This window comes from Schistocerca serialis, chromosome 7 (genome assembly GCF_023864345.2).
Source record: "Schistocerca serialis cubense isolate TAMUIC-IGC-003099 chromosome 7, iqSchSeri2.2, whole genome shotgun sequence".
Classification (NCBI taxonomy): Eukaryota; Metazoa; Arthropoda; class Insecta; order Orthoptera; family Acrididae; genus Schistocerca; species Schistocerca serialis.
The window spans coordinates 578,322,504-578,348,636 of record NC_064644.1 but is presented as its reverse complement, the minus strand read 5'-3'; the positions used below and the strand labels follow the sequence as shown (position 1 = coordinate 578,348,636).

General features: G+C 39.5%; 1 protein-coding gene across 1 annotated transcript in view; it reads left to right on the top strand.

Moving 5' to 3' along the window:
• Window positions 1–22,402, top strand: part of LOC126412672 (4-hydroxybenzoate polyprenyltransferase, mitochondrial) — a 124,236-nt gene extending 101,834 nt beyond the window's left edge. Inside the window, exons 4-6 of the mRNA XM_050082377.1 lie at window positions 7,912–8,105; window positions 21,543–21,731; window positions 21,907–22,402. Of these exons, the coding sequence (XP_049938334.1) occupies window positions 7,912–8,105; window positions 21,543–21,731; window positions 21,907–22,059 (536 nt within the window). The 3' untranslated portion in view covers window positions 22,060–22,402. The remainder of the gene's footprint in view (window positions 1–7,911; window positions 8,106–21,542; window positions 21,732–21,906) is intronic.
• The last annotated feature ends 3,731 nt before the right edge of the window (window positions 22,403–26,133 follow it).

Here is a 26,133-nt window from a genome sequence, read left to right as displayed (position 1 = left end):
GTTCAATGTATCGATCCATGCCAGTCCAATCGCAGTGCTGACAGGCTAGTTGCTTAGTTCTTACTGCACCTCAATATGTTGATGAAGCAACTGCAAAACTCTTTGGCGCAAAGACTGAGGGATGATGACATACATCTGACCATTCTCTGTGTGCAGGAGGAGGACCCTCAAGTGACTTGACAAGAAGTGACGGATGCCAAAAAAGCGGCAAACACTGGCATGACAAATCGAAGATCTCAAAGACAGTCGTCCGTTCCGAACATAATGGAGTCACGGTGAGGTCGGAATCCTTGGCTGACTCTTGAGTAATATGTTTGGCATCCAGTGGAAAATGCTTGGAGCTGACTGTTCTGCATCTTCAACTTGGAAACAGGTGGCATCCAGGGAATTGAAGGCTGCATCCTGTCCTGCAGGGAGCCTGGAGAGGGGTCCACATTGGCGTGTTTTGTGGTGGTCTGAAACAAAATGTCTTACTGATAGTTGGACAAAATGAGAGCTCATAACTGTAAGTTTGATGGATCGCTAAGGCCTCTTTCTTTATCTGAGAACAGTTTCAGTGGGTGAGGACCTTAGACGTGAACCCAATGGGCCTTCTACACCATCAACTCGGTGAGACAGGAATGACCTATGCCATAAGAACTTGCATCAGTTGCCAAGAAAAGTGGCTTTTCCAGATCATAATGGACAAGGCACTGATCGGAGAGAACAACTCCTCGTTTAAGGTGCTGAAATGCATGGTCACACTCAGTAATCCACTGCAACGCTAATCCTTTACAGCGGAGCCTGTGGACTGGAGCGGTGCTTTGGGCAGTGTCCGGGAGAAACTTGATGTAGTAAGTTTGCCCATAACTGCCTGGAGTTCAAAAAATTCATAGGTGCAGAAAGACACTGATGGCTTCTAAAAGACGACAACTGGGATGGATAGCCTTTCCATTTATTACATGTCCAAATTACTCAACTTTAGTGGCAAATAATGTACATGTGCATCTGTTGCAACACAGGCCAGAGTAGGACAAGACCTGAAATAACTGTTCTAAGTTCAATAAATGTTCCTCAGGAGTTCTACCAGACACAGTGATGTCATCCAAATAGCTTGAGCAAGAACGAACCTTCGTGACCAGCTGCTTGAGAAACTGTTGGAACAAGAGCTGGGTGGACACTGATCCATATAGAAGATATTGAATCTAAAAGTGTCCCATGTGCATACTGATAGCCACAAATTGTTTGGACGCATCATCCAGAAGCAGCTGAAGGTACGCTTCAGCAAGATCAACTTTGGAAAACTATTGTCCTCCGTTCAGGTGGTCCATCAAATCTTCAGGTCAAAGGAGTGGGAACTAATCAACAACTGTCTCCGAATTAACTGTTGCCTTGAAGTCAGCACAAAGGCATAACTTTCTTTATCACCACAACTGATGATGCCCACTGAGATGCTGAAAAGTGGCCAAGAGATGTCAGTGTCCTGTAGCCTATGCAACTGAGCTGCAATGGCATCTCCGAGTGCTTGCAGGGCCGGCCGGGATCAGTGAAACAGGCTGTGCACCAAGGCTGAACCCCTTAGCTTTACCGAGTACCTCTTGAAATGTGTCAGGACATTTGTCACAAAGTTTGGCAGTTTGGTTCTGAAATTGCTGTGGGAGTACATTAGAAGATACTTGAAGCACATTGTCCATAGCAAAAATGCTCCGTGAATCAAATGATTCAAACACTATAAAACAAACAGATTCCTTTGTGGATCGGAGCGGGGAACATCAGATCCCTTAATCGGGCAGGCAGATTATAAAATCTTAAAAGGGAAATTGATAGATTAAAGTTAGATATACCAGGAATTAGTGAAGTTCAGTGGCAGAAGGAACAAAACTTCTGGTCAGGTGAATACAGGTTTATAAATACAATATCCAATAGGAGTAATGCAGGAGTAGGTTTAATAATGAATAAAAAAAAAAAAAAAACAGGAGCGCGGGTAGCTACTACGAACAGCATTGTGAATGCACTATTGTAGCCAAGATAGACACAAAGCCCATACCTACTGCAGTAGTACAAGTACATATGCCAATTAGCTCCGCAGATGAAGAAGAGATTGAAGAAATAATTCAGACAGCGAAGGGAGACGAAATTGTTAGTAGGTGAAAATGGAATGGAGGTGAAGGAATGAAAAAGGAAGCCACCTGCTAGTATTTTGCACAGAACATAACTTAACTATCGCTAACACTTGGTTTAAGAATCGTGAAAGAAGGTTTATACATGGAAGAGGCCTGGAGGCACTGAAAGGTTTCAGATAGATAATATAACAGTAAGACAGATTTCGGAACCAGGTTTTAAATTGTAAGATATTTGAAGGGGCAGATGTGAACTCTGACCACAATCTATTGGTTATGAACTGTAGATTAAAACTGAAGAAACTGCAAAAAGGTAGGGATTTAAGGAGATGCAACCTGGATAAACTGAAAGAACCAGAGGTTATAGGGAGTTTCAGAGGGAGGGTTAGAGAATCATTGATAAGAACAGGGGAGAGGAAATCAGTAGAAGAAGAATGTGTAGCTTTGAGAGGTGAAATAGTGAAGGCAGCAGAGGATTGAGTAGATAAAAAGACGAGGGCTAGTAGAAATTCTTGGGTAACAAAAGAAAGATTTCATGTAATCAATGAAAGGAGAAACTATAAAAATGCAGTAAATGAAGCAGGCAAAAGGAAATACGAACGTCTAAAAAATGAAACTGACAGGAAGTGCAACATGGCTAAGCCGGAATGGCTAGAGGACAAATGTAAGGATGTAAAAGTATATATCACTAGATATAAGATAGATGCTGCCTACAGGAAAATTAGAGGCCTCTGGAGAAAAGAGAACCACTTCTGCTCCGATGGAAAACCAATCCTAAGCAAAGAAGGGAAATCAGAAAGGTGGAACCATTGTATAGATGGTCTATAGAAGGGAGGGCAATTTTATGGAAGAGGACATAGATGAAGATGAGAAGGGAGATATGATACTGTGTGAAGAATTTGACAGAGCACTGAAAGACCTAAGTCAAAACAAGGGCCTGGGAGTAGTCATCATTCCATTAGAGCTACTGATAGCCTTGGGAGAGCCAGTCATGACAAAATTCTTCCATATGGCGAGCAAGATGTATGAGACAGACGAAATACCATCAGACTTCAAGAAGAATATAATAATTCCAATCCCAAACAAAGCAGGTATTGACAGGTGTGAAAATTACCGCACTATCAGTTTAGTAAGATAGATTAAGGGAAGACAAACCTACGTTTCTAACATTTGTATACTTAGAGACAGCTTTTGACAATATAGATTGGAATATTCTCTTTCAAATTCTGAAGGTGGCAGGGGTAAAATGCAGGGAGCGAAAGGCTATTTACAATTTGAAGAAACCAGATGGCAATTGCAAGAGTCGAGGGGCATGAAAGTAGTGTAGAGAAGGGAGTGTGACAAGGTTGTAGTCTATCCCCAATGTTATTCAATTTGTATACTGAGCAAGCAGCAAAGGAAATGAAGATAATTTTGGAGTAGGAATTGAAATCCATGGAGAATAAATAAAAACTTTGAGGTTTACCAATGACATTGTAATTCTGCTGGAGACAGAAAAAGACCTGGAAGAGCAGTTGAACAGGATGGTCAGTGTCTTGAAAGGAGGATATAAGGTGAACATCAACAAAAACAAAAGGAGTATAATGGACTGTAGTAAAATTAAATCTGGTGATACTGAGGGAATTATATTAGTAAATGAGACACTGCTAATTGTGGAGCAAAATAACTGTTGATGGTTGAAGTAGTGAGGATATAAAATGTAGCCTGGCTATGGCAAGGAAAGTGTTTTTGAAGATAATAAGTTTGTTAACAGCAAGTATAGATTTAAGTGTCAGGAAGTCTTTTCTGAAAGTATTTGTATGGAGTGTAGCCATGTATGGAAGTGAAACATGAACAATAAATAGTTTAGACAAGAAGAGAATAGAAGCTTTTGAAATGTGGTGCTACAGAAGAATGCTGAAGATTAAATGGGTAGACCACATAACTAATGAGAAGGTACTGAATAGGATTGGGGAGAAGAGGAATTTGTGGTGCAACTTGACAAGAAGGGATCGCTTGGTAGGACATGTTCTGAGGCATCAAGGGATCACCAATTTAGTATTGGAGGGCAGCATGGAAGTTAAAAATTGTAGAGGGAGACCAAGAGATGAATACACTAAGAAGATTCAGAAGGATGTAGGTTGCAGTAGGTACTGGGCTTGCACAGGATAGAGTAGCATGGAGAACTGCATCAAACCAGTCTCTAGACTGAAGATTGCAACAACAACAACAACAACAACCATGTGCACCTGGCTTTTGTAGCACATGGACAGACTCCAACCAAGTTGCTGTTTGCACTCAGAGCTTACCACATTAACTGCAAAATTGATGGCCCCGTGTGAACCATTGCTATCTGACATTGATACAAATTCACAATTCAAGCATTGTCTGGAGAATCACCTTCAGAGTCTACACAACCACAACTATGTGGGTCAGAGGCAGCGGGCTGGAGTCCAGGACCTGCCACATCACCTGTGGTGGAAGATAGGAGTTCAGATACTACTCTCGGTGTAACTACTGACTGATGTGTGGTGGATTGTGACACTAGGGATACACTGGGCAACCGAATCTAATTGGGGATGTTCCAGCCCAATTACCAATAACATGGAGAACATGTAGACATAGTTAGGGCTGGGAACCACTGGATTCACCTGAGCATTACTGGAAGAGAGAGTTCTGATGTCCTTACATTGCTGTTTGCTATTAGGCGTACTAGATTGACAAACAATTGAAACATGATCCTGTTTTCCACACGTAAATCGTGTAGCATTATGGAACTGACAGTCCTTTCTTTTATTTTGGATTCCATGTTGCGTACAAAATTTATTACTATCAGTAGGGACTTAGAGGAAATCCTAGACACAGTTTGAACTTGATAACGCAAGCTGTGGCACATGAGAGTATTGCGGCACCAGCATGGAGCGTTTACAGCTCTGACTCTTGTGCACCTTGTACTATCACGTGATATGTGACACTCAGATTCTAGAGATATGTCCTGCTCCGCATTGAAACTAACTTCCTGACTGTCACTAATGCTTAGCACATACAGGAGGGAAGGATTTTGATGCTGCAAGAAACAACAAAGATTTACCTCTTAACAACATGTATCAAAGAACATACATTTCATAAAGAAAATAAAACGAATTGTCTATCTTTTTTGAGCAGTCTACAATTACCATTGTAATTGCATGAAGTATTTATAAACGTTGACATTCAAACATTTTCACATAGCTATTTAGTAGTGGAATTTTGGTTTTTATTTCTTCAGTGCTGTATCGTTCACTTCATATGATCCAAGATAGGTTAGTACTTTCACCATAATCAGTTTTATTACAACGTGCAAGTGTCATTCATATAGTCACTTATATTTATATGTTTTAATGACAAAGTGATGTGCAATTTTAGATTTCAGTAATTGGCAACCAAATTCAGTAAATTCTACCCTAACAACAGATGAAAACTAGGTGCAAGTAGACAATCAAAAACATTAAGTATATTTGCATAGGTCTTTCATATCCACAGTACATCAATTTTTTGAACTTTATCGTTACTGAGATCACATAAATCATAGGTCACTAAAGAGTAGACCCTTTTTTTCTGTTATGGTATTTCAACAAAAGTTACCTTTATAATCAGTTGGTGAATCAAGGGTTGTTTTCTGGGAGTTTGAACCGTACAATGATAACGCCTAAAGGTGGAGATGCAAGTGGTCTCTGATTGGAGACCCATCTCTTCTTCTTTTCATGTTCCCAAACATTTTTGAGTATTAGCTTATAGCAGAGTATGGATTCACTTTTCCAGTACTAATCTTTTAACTGCTCAATTTGTCTTACATAAAGTATTATCTACGGATTGAACAACATATGAGCTCACAAACTCAAGTTCTGGTAAAACTAAACTATAACATTGTTAGCATGTTCTCTGACCTACAATGCCTTAAATTGTGTAGATCATAAAATGCTTCCAGGAAAATTACAACATTGTGGCGTTAATGACAGCCCCTCATTAGTTGGAGTAATATCTCAAGAATAGAATCAAGGGCTCCACATTGAGGATAGATACCACAGTTAAAAATCTGAATTCTGAATGGGGAAACATTAGTGTCCTCAAGGTTCAGTACATGCCTTGCTCCAATGTTTGATCTATAATATTGGTTTACCAAAGATGTTACAGCACTCCTCAGAAAGTTTGAATGTTTACTGATGATAAAAGTATAACAAATGGAAAGGATATTAGTAGAAAATATTTGCAGTTAGTTCATAGCAAACAGCTTAATTCTAAGTCTGTAGGAAGACTTTGTCCAATGGCATGGATTACTTTTAAGTGTGCCGATCTACTGTTAAATGCCTCCTCTATGTGAGAGTGGCAATCTGTTCTTGTACCTTGATTCATATTGTTACATCTATCAGAAGTAGAGAACAATGGAGAAGGAATACACACTAAATGAAACTCTATCTCTGAAATTTGTAGGTATCTATTTGCATGACAGAGGTGACAACAACATGTGGGGAAGTTAACCAAAAAGCTCAGTTCTGCCTTCTCCGCACTTAGAAATCTCACTCAGTGTATTTGCATTGACCTATATGAAAGATCGCAATCATAATTTGCATACTTTCCTAGAGTACAGTCCTATGGCATTGCAGCCAAAGTCACAAATGTATTTAGACTAAGGAATTCTGCAGAAGAACATTATGTGAAGTTACCTGAGCATTGTACAGAAGCCTCTTAAAGGACCTTGAGATTTTTACACGTATCTTCTGCCATTACTTACACTCCCTAATAGTTTCGTGGTTTATAATAATAGTGAATTTAGGATTGACTGTCAATTGACAGCTACAGCACTTGAGGTGAAAATAATTGTCCCATAGGCATATGGCTTTCAGAAAAGTGTTTTATGTTCTAGTCGGCTTTCTACCAGTTAATGTATGATTTCACTTATTCCATGTCTCTGAAAGCTTTTGTTCATTATATAACTAGTGGAAGATTGTGTGTGAATGAATCAAGACAGTTTAATAAGCCAGGTGGGCAGTTAAGAAGTAAAAATATTATCAATTTCCACTGCATCCGCTACATGTGGCACACATCTGCCCACAGTGGAATAGTACATATTTATGAAGAGAAATTTTATATCTATGTAAATACATACTTTTTTTTTTACAGAGGAGTGTAAATTTTAACTGAAGTCGGAACGGGGGGGGATTACTGAATGTAGAACAGCGTTGTTCACCAGGTGGGGAATTCCATCTAATTCACTGGAGTAGTCAGGATAATAAGCAAATACTATACTACGAACCTCTAATACAAATAAGCTTTCACCTTGTCATCCGAAATACACAAAAAATATCACAGTAGGGAAAATTAAATGCGGAGTGCAAAGAAAAAGTGACCTAAAGCAGGATTGACCTGGAGACAACCAAATATTGGAAAAATAATTAATACTATCCCTTGATTATGCAGTAAGATAACTACATATAGGCTGAAATCATTGGCCATCAAATGCAGTGAATCCACCATAAAAGTTGTAGATACTATAGGTTATGTTTTTTTCATTCAGTTTCAGTGCTATACCCAGTGAACGGTGTATATTTTATTGTGATGTTGCTATAACAGATACAGAAATTATAGAAAAGAAAAAAGAAGACAGAAAAAGTTTGAACTGTAGCCAGTTACTAAGAATGGTCAGTTGTAGATAGTGAATCCTCATGTTTAGCTGAACAATAGATAATAGTAATTACTTAAGTTTTTTTATAGTAAACTTTCTGGTCTTATCATAATTATTGTCATGTTTTTTTTTTTTTTTTTTTTTAATGTTTGCAAACATAACATGTTACAGGTTTGGTTGCCATGTATCCATTGGCAAAACGTATCACACACTGGCCACAGCTTGTGCTGGGAGCAACCTTTAACTGGGGTGCCTTGTTGGGTTGGAGTGCAGTGCACGGCTCATGTTCCTGGCCAGTTGTCTTGCCTTTGTACTGTGCTGGTATATGCTGGACTATCATATATGATACAATTTATGCACACCAGGTATGATCTGAATATTTCTTTCATTTTTGTTCTCATCGTCCTGATTTCCTTTGTGATGTGAATGGAGATCTACTGCTCTCATCTTCTCATAAATCTGTTTTTCTTGCACTTGTGTACGGTCATGATTTACAAGTACTCTGGTGGCCGTGGTGATTAGGGGTGGCGGTGTGGTACTAATGTGCAAGACTCACACTCCCCTTTTGGTTGTCGAACTTACTTGCAGCTGCTTCACTGATCTGCTCAGCTTCTTCTCCGAAGAATAGATGCTATTCTGGAGGAATTTTGTATACTTTAAAATAACTCTATACACTCGAGATTGCTTTGAACACTGTATTTTCATAACACGTAGAAGTTTTCATACACTAAACATTTCTCGTAAGATCAACACCTTCCGGACCGACAGACTCTATGACTCTATTACAATCATCTTTCAATACATACAATTTATAAATCTTTTCAAGCTTAACAAGACAACAGTCACGACTTTACGGCAGTGAGAGAGTGAATAATAGTCTCTTCTTTCAACAACCTTCAAATGTTTATACCAACAATGTTTTTTTAATTTCACAGAGTGTGATGCATTGACTCCATCAGTGGTACATTTAACTTCTCAGGCGGGCTCGTTGACTACCTGCTCGCACCGATTGCCCATCCGATACACATCCGTCCTGTACACACATAATTGTGGGGCAGTAGACATAGTTCTACTTTACCACCCTTATCTCTAAAATAACATGTGTTCGAGACGGTGAAAATACAAGTGTCTCTAGAATTTTCTCTGAAACTCTCGAGGCACTTCATATCCCCCTCCTTAGCTCGAACACATGATATTTTATACATGTTCATTATGTACAGTATTATCGTATTTATATAATGTTACTTCATGGTTATAACAGTTTTCCTTTTAACACTTGATTACTTAATACATCATGTACCTTTGGATTAATTTAAACTATGTAAGGACAACGATTTCTCTGTTCCCTTTCCAGTCGTGAACTCTGAGTGTTCATTACCCAAGCACATGTTGCTATTTGCTCTTACTTTGCATACTACTTTCTCCAAGTATGTATTTATTCACTATTTATTACAGTCTGGAGGAACCCTGGTTAAATAAAGGTGTTCTTCTCAACACATGTGTCTTCACACAAACATAACACTGCGAGTGGGAACAAGAATTCAATCTTACCAGAATAATCTCTACAAATTGTGTGGCTTTTGTCACAATACTGCCCTCTTCCTTCTTACCCAATGGTAGACACTATGAATGCACTACATCCTTCTGTTTTGGTAGGTATGCCCCTTTAAACAAATTCCTAGTACACTAAGGTACACGTCAATCCCCTTCTTGGTGCCCCTGCCTGCACAGTATAGGTTAGCCTTCATTGGTTTGCCTGCCTGCCCATATGCATCCAGTCAACTCTGGGTGCAGTTTCCTTATCCTTCATGTGTAGGCTTCCTCGTCCATTGCCTGAATTTATGTACACTCTGTTTCAAAACTACCCGGAAAATTTAATATCCTGCTTTATCCATCACACTCACTTCACAATACTTCCTTTAACCCTTTTTGTGTCCTCCATTTCTCTTGCAGTCCTAACTTTTCAATAGACACCATACTTGGGAATATTATTTAGTGTGTGTGTGTGTGTGTGTGTGTGTGTGTGTGTGTGTGTGTGTGTGTGTTTATATAGATTTCTACTTATGCTCTGCTTATACCTATACCATTATCCTACAATTCGTCAGAATAGTCATTAAACAGGCACCAATTCTGTCCATTTAAGTATACACTGTAGCATAACGATTCACAAGATGTTACTCCTTATACTCTGTAACCAATGTACATCTACCATGAAGTATAATACTGTCATCATAAACATAAATACTCTCAGCTCTTACCTGCATGAATATCCTTGTACATGACCATGAATACTCCTCCATACATAACTTTATGTAATGTGGAACCGTCAACTCACATGACCATGTTTGTATACCTATTGCTATGTGCACAATTTTCCCCCTCCAACAGATGACGGTTCTTACATTATCTTAAACTATATCCCTCTGTTTGCGTATTTGTATTTCACTGTGTGTATGTGTATGGGTAGTCATGTAGCCTGATTCTTTGCCCAGCTTATGTAAAATAAGTTAAAGGTTATAGAAAACCACGGAAAGTGAGGAGGACTGCAGCGATAGAAGTGTGTGCATATTGACAGAGGGAAAGATAGACTTGTACTCAAAAGAGAAGTAATAAAGGAAAAAATAGAAATGGTTGCTAAGATCGAAGAAGAGAAAGAAGATAGCCCCAAAGACAGGAAACCCATCCCACCCCCCTTCCCCAGGATCCTCACTTCATGCTGATACTTGAGTGAGAAGCAGGAGGTGGTATGATGTTAAACGTCTCCTGCAGAACGGACATTCTCACCTTCACCTTTGAAGTCCCTGAAGAAAGATCTTAGCAACTCCTATGGAGTGAAGAATCAGTCACACTTGTGTGTGTGTGTGTGTGTGTGTGTGTGTGTGTGTACCTACACTACCCACCCCCTTTCAAAATTGATACAAACCCTCCTCCCCATTAATATCACATTTTGCAAAAGGTATAAATTATTCCATAATAAGTAGAAAACTATGTATCATATCATAGTATGTGTCATATCATCATAAATAGAAATTATATATATAATATCACATTATGTATTATATCACTACATCCCATATCGTATCATCCACATCATTTTTACATCCAGACTAGAGCAGAGCATGCTGCCCATTCATATATTATGATATATTACGATATATTACCTAATGCTTCAATCTTGACTCGATATAACAACCCAATTCATCGCGGTGAATATACAATGGGGAATTATAGCACACGTAAACCAAGTAAGACAGTATAATGACAAGATCACATACGGCTACCTCCACAAGGAGTAGTATGACCTTGACATCAGTGATTTGCTGCAACACTTGATTGTCTGCCCTGTCAAGACAAGTATTAAACTGTATGACAGTATACTAGGATGAGCACAGAATATAGAATAGTATAATACTTGAAGAGAATTCGGTGCGGGAAAACGAATTAGGAAGTAAGACAGAACCCAACTCAGGATCCAACGGTCATCACTCCGCCCATTAACACAGAATGTTAACATCCCTGGGGAACAGATGTGACTCTGCCCGTATGCCATGGATCCGATATTAACCTCACTTGAGCAAGTGCATACCAGTACTTTTCGTTAAATTTTATGTCAAGGTCTCCCCACAATGAAACAATCACGCCTTTACTACGTAACACCACATTAGGAAAAATTATTTGATGTTCTAATCCATCCTGGACAAGTTTGAATTCTTTCCACGAATCATCTACAACCTTGTTAGCATCATCGAGTTCCGACGCTAAACGTGGTGGAATGTTATCTGTGTTTACCCTCTCGGCCAGTTTCCAGTTGATGAATTCCACTACGTGTTCCTCCAGACTGCTTATATTCATAGTGTCTGAGGTTGCTAGTTTTTCTTTAAAATCTCTCTACATGAGTTTTGATCCCTGTAGTTTGCAATTGGACAATAGGGAACAGTTCATCTTGTCATTCAATGGAATCATTTGAAGTATGCAACCTTTGTTCCACTGTGTCGAATGTAACATTACAACCATTTTGAAATGATCCTAATTTTTCATTAAACTCTGACTGTGCACTACTACACTTGTCTTCAATGTCAAATTCTAGTTTCTTGATCAAATTATGTAATTCCTCCTCCTATCTTTGGTTAAATTCAGTAAATAATTGATTTACATGAGTATTTAAAGAACTGGATAGTTAACTCTTTAAATCTACTTTCAGATTCTCGATTTTGTTAGAGTATCAAATTCCGTCCTTAGCAGACTTAAACTTTCACTCTAAGCATATAATTTACTATTTAATTGGGTATTCGCTGAATCTAACTTAAGGCTTAAATTCACACTCAGGTCATCTTTCAAAGAAGTGTTTTGTGCTTTAATTAAATGTACTAATTCAGACCAGTCCGGCGTTTCCCTAGTCACCCTGATAGCTGTGACCGGTTCTGCTAATTGTTGCTCTTGATTCCTACTCATCTTGCTTCTAGGTCTTGTTAGCGTTAAAAAAAAAAATCACCTCTATAAATAATAACCACCTTAGCTCACATTCAAATAGTTTTTATTTTGAGCTCACCCGTCATAAGATTTTAGGCTGCATCGGTGAAGTATAAGAACGGCATCAGTGAACTACATGGGCGCTGGTAGCGTCACACGTTAGTCGCGGCGTTGGAGTCAGCAGGTGTGAAGTCAGAAACTCTAGTGGCAACCAGCAACAATGGGGTCTCACTGCGTCGGCGTCAGCTGGTTACTGGGTTGGCGTCGACTGGTTACTGCGTGTATGAGGATTTTTCTTCCCACAGCCAAATCTCCTTGATCGGATCTTGCTGACCAATTTCTTCATTTTGTTGTTATGGGTTGCTATGGCAACTCTTAACTTTTTCTTATTTCAATCTTCTTCAAAAGAATTCCTCCTCTTCGTGTCCTGCTCACTTTGGTCACCACGCTCTGGCAGTTAAATAATACCTTGTTATTTCTGTAATCGGATGATCACGTATAAGAACTTCAATGTCAACGTATATAATGATATATTTCACTCATTTCTCATTATATCGTACTTGTCTCTTGAGATTGAGAAACACATTTAATCAATCATATAAACGAGTTGGTGTAATAACCACTCGTAAATTCCAAAAAAAAAAAAAGTTCATTATTCTGGCAAGGCATGCAGCAGGACCTTACGTGAGAGTACGTGAATGAAGGAATAAGTGCAGTTTTCACGTATAGGCATCATTTTTCGTGAGTTCGTGAAAAAACCATCACGATCATTTTTTTATAAATACTGTCTATAATTAACTCAAAGTTTAACACGATAACTCTGTGCTTTATGAGAGTAAGTGAGAGAATGAATAAGTCTCTTCTTCAACAAACTTCAAATGTTTATACCAACAATGCTTTTTAATTTCACAGAGTATGATGCATTTACTCCATAAGTGGCATGTGTAACTTCTCAGGCGGGCTCGTTGACTACCTGCTCGCGCCGATCGCCCGTCCGATACACGTCCGTCCTGTACACACACAGTTGTGGGGCAATAGACATAGTTCTACTTTACCACCCTTATCTCTGAAATAACATGTGTTCAAGACGGTGAAAATAAAAGTGTCTGTAGAATTTTCTACAAAATTCTCGAGGCACTACAGTACTGATGTTGAAAAAAGGTGAAATCCTGGTGTAGCTTAAACAACGTGTAATGGAACCTCAAGATATAGTGTTTATAAAGATAGTGGGAAGTGAATGAAATCTTGATAAGTTAGTAAGTAGCACAGTATTATTTACATACCTATTCCTCAAGCCACTAGAAGGTTGTCAGTCATTCATTTACATGTTCCTCTCGCAAATGGAACAAGACAGTATTTTCCTTACCCTGTGTTCGTGGACTTTATGCTTTGTCACAAATGTAAGTTCTCTAAACTTTCTCAGTTGTGTTTCACGAAAAAATTCTTCCTTCAGGTATTCCCACTTGAGTTACGGAGTGTTTATGTAGTACTTACTTGTTGATTGAACTTAACAGTCACAAATTTAGCAGCTCATCTTTGAATTGCATCAGTGTTGCATTTAAGTTGACCTGGAATGGGGGTCTTAAATGCTCAAAAAGTACTCAGGAATGGGTCATATAAGAGTTCTGTACTTTGTCTCATTTATAGAGGAGCCACACTTTCCTAGAATGCATTAATCACCTTGCAGAACAATGAAGTTATTTTTGTCGGTTTGCTAAAGAGATTGGGCTTTTATTAATATTTTGCGCTCAGAAGTCAGTTTATTTTAAACGAAGTGTTTAATCTCACGCTGTTGGCTAGTTTCAACTATTCACTGCATTTCAAGTGCACGTTTTCCATCTTCTAGCTCGTATGACATTATGCCATAATAAAGAACCAAACGTGATATAATACAGTACTGGTACTCTAGAAAATTTACATCCTAATCTGGACATACGATTGTGCACTTTAAGCCAAATTACGCATTTTAGTGTGGTTCATGAAATTACAATGCTCCTGAAGTATCCTTTGATGTCTTGTTTCTTTTATGACATAATGCAAGATCGCACGTACGAACATACGGGCTTCCTGCGTCATCGTAGCTGCGCTGGCGCGGTGACGCCTGTTATCTGGCGCTCTCTGGCAACTGCTGAAACGAACCAGTTTCTAACAGGTCACAGGAAAATATTGCGAATGATGGTTTGAAAAGTGTTACTTTCAAAGTAAATTTCCTTTTACGCAAGATGAACTATGTGCGAGAATGTACGATGAATTTCTTAAACCACAGGGCGTTTGACTCTCATGTAAAAATTAACTCCTTGAGGACGACCATCTAGAATAATTTAGAGCTCAGAAGATCAGACATTTACGTCGTTATTAAAAATTTTACTGGCACATTTGTGTCATGTATCTTAAAGTTTAACATGCGCAAAATGATCAGCATTATATGTGGAAGCTTAGCTTCTCTTGCAGCTTATTAATCTTAGAGACCAATATTATTTGTGAAAGCCTTGTTATTCTTCTATCAAAACTATGTGTACTAATTTAAACCATTAACTTTTCTTTTTGTGTGTTCGCGCTACTTAAGAGTGATCTTGCTATTGGTTGACTACACTACGTGTCTTGTACTGTCATCAGCTGTCGAGATCACGTGACATGACTGGCTTACAAAAGCGCATCGCAATCTCGATTTCATTGCTTCGGAAAGTAACATGAAGTGAAGTGTTTGGTGGAATTTGAATTTATACCTCCGTAAAATGAAGAAATGCAGCGTACATGTTGCTGCACATCAAAGATATTCTCAAAAGTGTTTTTTTCCCCCTGGGTTTCGTTTTCTAAAGTGCCAGTAAATTCTACGTCTGTTTAGAAAACCATAAACATTCCAATGATTGATAAGTTTTACAGTGCTGAGGAAAAGTATACTGTCATTTAACAAGGAAAAAGTGTATTTTCATCTGGGAGAAAGTGCATTTTCAACCGGGAAAACTCCGGGAATTTTTTTTTCCTTGCCCACGTATACACCCTGCTACAGTAATATTTGGAAGCTTCTTACCCTTGGGCAGCTCCATGCATGGGATTTTTGAGGATGTCTTTCCATTCTTATGTGGACGTTTCTGTAACCATACAATTTAGATGTGAGGTTGGTGATATCCTCCCTGATTGCTTTGAGCAGGCGAACGGTGTCCCTCAAGGTAGTGTTTTAAGTCGGACTGTCTTGTCACACCTATTAGTACTATCAAGTCAGTAGTTAAACATCCTCTCCAGTGTTCTTTGTTGACTTCTGTCTTTTGTTCCACCTCCAGCCTCACAACAGTAGTTTGTTAGCTGCAACTGGTTTTTAATAATTTTGCACATTATCCACACTTGTCTTGTACTATTTTTTAATATGGGCACTATTTTTAATATGGGCACTAAACACATTGCTGTCATGCACCCACACCAATCATATCATCATCATCATCATCATCAATCTATTTGATATTTTGTAACACAGTGTTTTTTCCTTGGTATAGTGCATGTGGCTGTACAGACCAGGAGTTGGTGAGATGAGATGTTTCTTTTTGGGTAATGGTACTAGTGTCAGACCACAAATTTGCAGATTCAGGCTTTAATCATTAGTTGTTCCTAGGATGTTTCCTGTCACTGTTTCTTTCAACTCTTGCAATGATTTAAATTGTGGAAAAAGCTTAATTACACTGTGGTTTAGAGTCCACTTTAAATTGTTGATTCTGCTGTCACTGACTGTGTATACCAGTCCAGGATAGCTTTGCTCGAATCATGTTATACAGTCTTTTCTTCTATCAATTAATGTTGGTCAAATATACCTCTAAATCACAGCACTGACATCAGCAATAGCCATTGTCTTCATTACTTGTCAGAAACACATGTATCCTCAACCAGAGTCAAGATGTAGATGCTGTAGTGTCCTCCAACCAGAAAAGCCAGACTGCTTAGGATGTGCCCATCTAAGAACACGTGTGTACCTCTTCTAATCCCATCCTCACTACAAGTGGTTTCCTCTCATCTCAGCATGTGACTGATCTCTCATTCCTTTTTAACTTTTGCTGATCTATCCACCTCTGCAACCAATTAATTGTTCAGATAGCTGGGATAGTCTTGCATTTTTATGTATTTCTATTGGCAGTGATAATTATTGTGGCCCCTTCCCCGCGTTCTAAAAAGTAAATACTGGCTAGCAGTTCTGTCTCATAATTTTAGTTTTTTATTCATTTTTCCTTTACATATAATTACATTGATACTTAATGTCAATATTATGGAAAGGGTAGAATCAGTACTCACCTTATAGTGGAAATGTTTTCACACCCAGGCACAACAAAATGACTGCTAAACACACACACACACACACACACACACACACACACACACACACACACACACACCTTTCTCAGACATGACCACTGTGTCTGGCTGCCAAGACGAGACTGCAAGCAACTGCACATGATGGGAGAAGCAGTCAGGTTATATGGCAGTGTGGGGAGGAGGAGGAGGGGGGGGGGGGATAGCAGGGTGGTGGTGGTGGTGGATGACAGTATAGTGCTGCTTGTTGGTGCATACATGTAGGAGGAGGTGGAGAGGGAGTAGGGCAGCTTGGTACAGCTGGAAGGTTAGACAGAGATGAGGGGAGTGGAAGCAAAAAAGAGAGAAATAGAAAGACTGTGTGGGTGCATTGGTGGAATAGAAGGTTGTGTAGTGCTGGAATGGACTAGGGAAGAGGATGACAGGTGTGTGAAGGACAATGGCTAACAAAGTGGAGGTCAGAAGAATTATAGGAACATAGGATATATTGCAATTCAGAAAAGCTGCTGTTTGTAGGAAGGATACATATGGCACAGACTGCAAAGCAGTCATTGAAATGAAGAATGTCGTGTTGGGCAGCATACTCAGGAACTGAGTGGTCCAGCTGTTTATTGGCCACATGTGTCTTGTCACATCAGCTGTTCACATTCTCCATACACATCCACCCACAGACCTGCAACCAACATTATATCATTTTGTTTATTATTAACTTGAGCTCATTGTGTTTTCATGTCAATTTCAGTTCATTTTTGTCATTTACTATCAGCCTACCCTTTCAGGTTTCCTCTTCTTTCCCCATTCTACATCTTTTCTGATCTTAATGTGATTTTTTTTTTCCCCCAGCACATTTTTGCAAATTTTCCCATATGTTTTTCTACGTTATTTATGCATTCTTACGCATTTTTATCTTCCACCATGGATCCTTGATCCTTCCCTTTGTGCCAGTAAAGAGCCAAGTTTCATATACTGTTCCTCCATTGTTTCTTGGCTCATAGAATCCCCCCCCCCCAAAATGGCATTACCATCAAATTACCCATCTCCGGCTGCAATCCCTCCTTCCACAGTGACGTCCATTTGTTCAGATTCCACCAGTCCTTAACCCTCACTGATATGGTCCTCCAAAACCATGTCAGTCAGGCTCAAACCTTCTTGCAATACCTCCTCTCCCTCCACAAAATCCTCCTGCTGTGCAATGGCAAATTCCAGATCCCATCTCTCACACTGAAACTTGTGCCCTCCAGGAACTGGAACAGCATGCACAATGCCATATCAAATAAATCTCCAACCTGTTCACTTCCTGCTTCCACCGTGTACTACTACTATCCACCAACTCTAAAACAACCACAAACCATCCACTACATCCCATCGTAGCTGACAAATCCTGCCTTCCAGACCTACTACTTTTACCCCACCCTCACAAATTATCTCCCACCACCACACAGAATCCAGAACCTAAACAGACTGGGCAAAACAGTCGTGATCCTTTTCTCCAAAAGCCATAGCTACGCTGAAGTATCCATTGTTTCCAAATGCCTCACATTTTGGTCCACTCCCAAATTCTATCATACAGAACCTGTTGAAGACCTTCTCTCCTTCTGCCAGTCCCTGCAGTGGAAACACTTTTTCACCATCAACCCTACCAATCAGACTCAACCAAGGACCGATGTGGAACCCAGCCTCATTCAGTTGATTCCTCCCTCCAACTGTAATCCACCACCACTGCCTTCATATCACCCCCTTTATCTTTCCAGAATTATTTATCGTCAAACCTTGTCTCACCGTCATCCCCCAAATCCCTTGACATGCAAGCTAACCTTTACATCTAAAGAAAGAACCATAATCCACCATCTAAAACTGATCACCACCTTATAATCCTATCTGTTAACTAAGGCTCCATAACTGTTGTTTTGAACTGCAAGGATTACCTGGCAGAAGGGCTCTGCCAGCTGTCTGATTTGTGTGGCTACAAATCCTGCCAGAGTGATCCCATTCCAGAAATCAAGCAGGATATCCAGTCTCTCCTCAAATCCTAGGCCCACCTCTCCCCCCAAACCTCTCTCTCTCTCTCTCTCTCTCTCTCTCTCTCTCTCTCTCTCTCTCTCTCTCTTCTTACCTTTATCGCTCCCTGCACTCCACACTCCTACCTTCAACATTTTTCTTAAAGTCCATAAACCCATCCACTCAGGATGCCCCATTATGGCCAATTACTGTGCCGCCGATGAGAGAATCACTGCTCTCGTAAACCAACACATTGAGCCTATTACCTGCACCTGCCTTTCTATATGGAAGATACTAACCATTTCCTCTACTGACTTCCTTTACCACGTGGCGCCCTGCATGTCACTGTTAATGCCACCTTCCTTTACACTAACATCCCTAATGCCCTTGGATTTACCAGTATTGAACACTATATTTCCGAACTCTCAACACATTCGAAACATACAACCTCATTCCTGGTCACCGTGACGAACTGTATGTTCTCCTTTGGAGGCATCACCTACAAACAAATCTGTGATATGGCAGTGGTCACCGCATGGCACCATCCTGTGCCATCCTGTTCATGGATCATTTACAGGTATCTTCCCTAATCACCTAGAACTTCAAGCCCTTCATCTGGTTCAGGTTCATTCATATAATCTTCATGAACTGGATCGAGGGCGAGGGCACCATATCCACGTTCCTCCAGAACATCGTCTTCTCCCCCATTTGCTTCATTTAATCCCCCTAAACCCAACAAGCCACCTTCCTCAGTGCTGACCTTCACCTCAAAAAAGATGGCTACATTGTTACTTATGTCCATATCAGACCTACCAATCACCAGCAATACCTCCAATTTGACAGCTGCCCTGCATTCCAAACCAAGAAGTCCATGCAACCTATCCGCCCATGGTTGTTGTGTCTGTGGTTATGAGTAGTCCCTCTCGAAATATACCAAAGGGTCTCTCTGAGGACTTCACAGACAGTAATTACCCTCCAAAGCTTGTACTGTAACGGATCTCTCATGCCTTATCTCTCCAGTCACCTACCACCTCCCAGAGTCCCATTGTCCGGTCACAGAGGAGGATTCCCCTTGTGACTCAGCACCACCCAGGACTGGAATAAATGAATTACATTCTCTGCCAGTGTTTAGACTACGTCTCGTTGTGCGCTGAAATGAGAAGTGTCCTTCCCACTATCTTTCCTACCCCTCCCACAGTGGTATTCCACCATCCACTGAACCTATGCAATATCCTAGTTTACCCTCCACAACCCCTGCTCCCAACCCCATAACTCAAGGCTCATATGCTTGTAATAGACCTAGATGCAAGACCAGTGCCATACATCTTCCCACCACCACTTACTCCAGCCCAGTCACAAATGTTACCTATCCCATCAAAGGCAAGGCTACCTGTGAAACTAGTCACGTGACCTACAAGCTAAGCAGCAATCACTGTTCTGCAGTCTACACGGGCAAGACAATCTAAAGCCTGTTTGTCTGCATGAATGACTACCAACAAACTGTGACTAAGAAACAGCTGGACCACGCTGTTGCTGTGCACACTGCACAATACAATGTTCTTCATTTCAATGACTACTTCACAGCCTGTGTCATCTGGATCCATCCTACCAACACCAGTTTTTCTGAATTGCACAGGTGGGAACTCTCCCTGCAATATATCCTATGTTCCCATAACCCTCCTGGCCTCAACCTTCATTAGTCATTGTCCTTACCCATCTGGCCCCTTCTCTGTTCCCGTTCCAGCACTACGCAGCACTCTATCCCACCAACACATGCAGTCTTTTCACTTCTCTCGTTTCCCGCAATCCCCCTTCCCCCCTCCCTGCCCTCTGTCTAACCTCCTCATTGCATCTGGCTGCCCTACTCTCTCTTCATTTCGTCCCTATATGCTACCACAAGCAGTGTTTCACCATTCCACACCCCTACCCTGCTATCCCTCCTCCTCCCAGCATCCTCATTACCTCTTCTCCAATCATGTGCAGCTGTTTGCAGTCTGGCCCCGGCAGCCAGAGACAGTGTTTTTGCATGAGAGTGGTGCATTTGTGTGTGTGGGCACATGAGACATCTGACAGTCATGCTTGCGCTTTTCCTAATTAAAAAAAGGCTTTCTGGCTGAAAGCTTACTTTTTAAGCAGTATTCTTTTTTTGTGTCTGCCTGCGACTCAACGTTCCCACTATATGGTAAGTACCACTGTATGCTTTTCATAATATTGTCATTATTCCATTCTGGATTTTACATTGTTTAATTTTACCCTGACATTTACATCTGTATGGCAGTTGCATTCTAACAGTTTGATAGTACACTGGAAAATTTAAATTTTTCATATATGCCAGTAGTATGCAAATCACGTTTCTTAATTGTAATGGTGATAGGAAATGGGAATACCATGAAGTTAAGTGACTAAAACACTATGATTCAGTAAACTATAATGCCCTCTGGAGTTTGCTTAAAAAAATATTAGTGGTGATGAATGCACACCGTATTAGTAAGTTCACAAACAGCATACAGCATTTTAGTGATTGAATCCATTGTGAAAGAAAACTAATATGTATGAATGTTGTAGCAACCAATTTAAACATTAACAACAGTTCAAATGAAACAACGCACAGGACAAAAAATTGGGTGAAGTTCCTTATTTTTCTACTATTATAATGTTAACTAATCTAGTAGAAGTAGCTGTGATGCTTGATGTTGTTAAAGCCGTAGATTCAAATGCTAGTGACAATTGTCAGTTTAATAGTCCTTTAAGAACTGTTTCAGCACTAATGAATGCCAATGTGAGCGTGATTTGGATTGCAGAAGATATGTATAAGATGTCATATTTATGTTAAGGAGTGAGGGGAAATTTTCACTCCCCATTGTAATGGTGCATGATAATAGACCATTAATATTTGAAGAAATGTAAAGTTCGTGACAAGATTACTTCAGTAAGATGGCTCTGTTATTACATGTTACCTGATAAGTATTTGATGCCATTGTTGACTCTTCACTTGGGCATTGATATTTCCGAAATACAAATTCTTTCTTTTATTCCAGGACAAAGCAGATGATTTATTGTTGGGTATAAAGTCAACTGCAATAAAGTTTGGAGAACGTACTAAGCCTTGGTTGTGTGGTTTCACCATAGCAATGGCAACAGGTCTGGGCATATCAGGGTTTCAAGCTGAACAGACATGGCCTTATTACTTAGGTCTTACATGTACAATAATGCACATTGCACATCAGGTTGGTGACAAAATTTTGATCTTTTCTACTACAATTTTTAATCTCATTTAATGTCATGAGCAGTTTCTGTGTGTACTTTATCAACAGAGTAAATGTTTTCTTTTTACTGTCAGAATTGAATTTAAGTTGTGTTTACATTAAAATCAGTCTTTTAATTAATTTCTCCTGTTTTCAGATTTATACACTTGACATTAACAATGTTAGAGATTGTCAGAAAAAATTTGTTTCTAACCAAAAAGTTGGAGCTTTATTGTTTTTAGGAATAGTGATTGGTAATTTCTTAAAAAAAGACAACTCTGAACACACAGACAAAGAATCTGCAAAATAGTCTTGGAAGACTTGGCTGTTGACATCAGTTATACTATCACTGGTCACATCTAGTCATGTGTTTTGTACGGTCAGTGCATGGTTGAAAATGTTTACTTATTAATTAAAATGTTAATTGAAGATTACACCATTCATGTGGAAACTCCTAAAATCGTGTATTGTTGCTATACATCTTCAGAGATGAACTGTACCCAAAAGATAAACAGTATCTTCTGTGAAGAGTGATACATGTTATTTATTTTAGACACTTGTGTTTTGTTGATTGTGAAATGTTTTTGTATTTGTACAATCTGCTGGCAGTTTGGTTTTGTTGTTGTTTACTACAATATAATTATGTATATGAAGTTTGTAACATGTTTTTCTTCTTCTTCCTCCTTCCCACATAGTGCTCAAAAACCTTAATTCAGTTAAATTTTCATACAAAAACTAATTTTTGTTAAATTAGGGTAAGAATCACAGAAAAATGGCAATAAAGCGGGAAAAACATTGACACAATTTTGAATTCCACTCTTAGGCTTAAAATGTTTTTATGTGAAACAAAATAATCCTATTTTGCAATGGTATATCTTTTATGTTGTGTCTAGACAAGACAGCCTAGACACAATTGAGAGGAAGCCGAAAGGCACACGCTTAAACTCACGCAGGCTGGCGTGAGGTCTGAAACAGGATACGTAATGAATGCTATGAAGAAAAGTACGTAGCTTCTGGAATACTTAACTTTAATCCATAATTGTAGAACATCGCTCTTGATGATACATGCTTCATAATATTAATTAGCAATTGAATACGGCGCCTTGCTAGGTCGTAGCAAATGTAGCTGAAGGCTAGGCTAACTATCATCTCGGCAATTGAGAGCGTAATTGTCAGTGATCCCCTTCTGGCAAAGTCGTCTGTACAACTGGGGCGTGTGCTAGTAAGTCTCTCTAGACCTGCCGTGTGGTGGCGCTCGGTCTGCGATCACTGACAGTGGCGACACGCGGGTCCGACGTATACTACCGGACTGCGGCCGATTTAAAAGCTACCACCTAGCAAGTGTGGTGTCTGGCGGTGACACCACATTTTACATGCATGCACTTAGCACCTTTGGGTACTGTCTATGGCTACGTTTAGGATCAAAGTTTCCATTTACCTTCCACAAATGTTCAGAGTGCTCTCCACCAGCCATCCAGATGATTATCAAACTTGTCCTATATATCTGCGAAAATGTCTGGAGTTACTGTGTTCACTGCTGTTTGCATGTGATGTCACATTTCACCCAAAGTGGTTTGAAAGCGAGGCACAGGGACAGAGCCTCCCCCCCCCCCCCCCCCCCCCCCCCCCTCCCTCCCACTCGGTGCTTATGCTACATCCAACTTTCATTTTTCTAATTAAAGCAATTTGACTTCAGTGTTTCACCATCTGTTTTCTGTGCATCACTCATTTCCACTTCTGCTGGCTCCCAATAGAATTCAGCATCTGATTGAAGAAAACAGTTTCACTGTGTTATCATGACTTTGAGAAATAAAGGCAATTTCTGGTTGTTTTTAGTAATTTTGAACTATAATGTGTTTAGAATATGATGTAATATGCCAATATAACCTATGCTATGGAATAAGTTACTGTTTATTTCTTCACTGCAACACACTAGTACATTTTTCAATGTATTTGGCAACCCATTCACAAGACAGATTGCAGTAAGAAAAGTGGAGAGTGCAGGAAGAAAACAGTGGTGGTGGGGGGGGGGGGGGGGGGGGTGACAAGAGGATGCTACAGTTCCAGTGAGGAAGTGTCCCAGAACACCATGCCTGTGCCATCAGCAACAGCAAGGATGATTCGTGCCATGCATCTACCCGAGATGATGAATAAAATTAGGAAAATGCATTTCAAATGTGGGTTGCCTGGATGAAAGGGTTTCATATTTGTGCAGTTCACTGAATGCAAACTGTATTTTTGTTTCACAAAAGGAACTGTTTTTCACAATTCCTTAAAATAAAGGGAGACAGAATAAACCATGTAGGGACTTCAGAAAGTAAGTTTCACATGTTGCCCATGCTAAGATTATTATGTAAAAAGAGTGGTGCATTGTAGTCTGGATGACAGGCGCATTAAAGTGTGGGAGTGAAATGGTGCTTTAATGGAAACGTACTCCAGAGTAAGAAGTACATGATAGGGTATGAATATTGTGTGCAAAATGCGTGAATTGCACACATTCACGATGAAATTACGGCAGTATATGTATGAAATCATTGTGGCATTAAGCTACAGCAAAATTGCATCAACAGTTTGACCCAGGCCACACAGGAAGGAAGGCCATCAACATCGACCACAGATAAGGCCATCAACATCGACCACAGATATAGGTGGCTGAGGAATTTACTTCCAGCAGTTGTAGGTGAAAGAGATTTTCCAACAATGGGGATGTTCACACAGAAGTTCTTGAAAGGCTCTGTGACCAAAGAAAAGATTTTTACCATCAATTAATTGCACAATTGGTAAAATGTTCCAAATGGTGTCTACAGAGGCTTGGTGATTGTTGAAAAAGTGTCATGTATCTGTGCCACTTTGAAGTGTGTTGCAGCATTCAATAAAAGTTAAGTGGCCTACCATAACAGTGTGTAACTTAAATATTGAAATCCCCTTGTATGAAAAATTTTGAAATTGTATTTTCAGATATAACAATAAAAAAAATTTCTGACAATTACATAAATATATTTACGTATTTCAGTTGTCAGTTTATTTATAAAATCCATCAAAGGAATCCATGAAAACATGTCATCAGTGCGTTAAAAACCCTATGGATCCCAAAAAAAGCATATGAGATGCGATCAAAAAGTAATGGGGAATTTTTGTTTTTCTTAAGGAATCTTCATCAACATCAACTTTGTACTCCTCATATATAATGCACTTGTGCCCATCTTGGAAGCACTTTTGGAACTCACTTATGATGTTCAGCTCCTTCAGCAATTCTGCTTTTATCTTATCAGTGGTGCTAAAATGATGTCCTTCCATGGTTCTCTTGAGCCTCAGGAATAGAAGTCTAGGGAGGGAGGGGGGGAAGCAGGCATGTCTGGCAAATATGGTGGCTGAGGCAACATAACGGTTTTGTTTCTTCCCAAAAAATCTTGAACAAGCATCGAGGTGTGAGCATTTCTATGATGGTTTTGTTACAATTCTGGTAGTTTTCTTCAAATTGCTTTGTACGAACAGCGCATAACTTCCAGGTAGTATGCTTTATGGACTGTACGAGTGTAATGCAGGAACTCATGATGCCTTGGCCTATGGTTAACAAAGAAAACAGGGAGAACCACATTCACGTGTGATCAAACTTAGACAATATATATATATATATATATATATATTTTTTTTTTTTTTTTTTTTTTTTTTTTTTTTTTTTTTTTTTGTCATTGCTCTTCAGGCAGTTTCTACAGGGACAATTGGGCCTTATTTTCGGCGTCATACCCTTATACCCATGATTCATCGCCTGTTGTAACCAACCTCCTTTAGAATTTCTGGATTGTTGTTGACTTCATTCAGCAATTCCTGAGTGATTTCTACGCGACTTTGCTTCTGGTCAAAATTCTAGTTTTGAAACAAACCTTCCTGCTAAAATTTTCATGCCCAAAATAACCAAAAGAATTGTTTGGGAGAAAATGAAAGCTAAGCTGACATTACCAGCAATCTCTCTGATGGTTATTCAGTGATTCTCCAGAACCATTTTCTTTACATATTCTGTGTTGTCATCAGTAATTGATGTGCAAAGGTCTCTTGGACGCTCTTCATCTTAAATCTTCTCGATACACTTTGAAACATTTATACCACTCGTAAATTCTTGTCTTAATCATTGATTTATGAAAAGCCACAGTTAACATTTTTAATGTGGTGCTGCACTTTATTTCATTTTTTAAGCAAAATTTAATGCAAATTCTTTGACCCTTCTTTTTTGGAAGTAGAAATTCACTGAGCACTGGAAAATATCTATAACTTTTCAGACCATCAACAATAAACTAAATATTCTAAACAGCAAAAGTGGAAGCATACATCAGGAACAGATGTACCAAGAAGTTAAAAAAATTGAAAGTTGTATGTATAAAGCCCA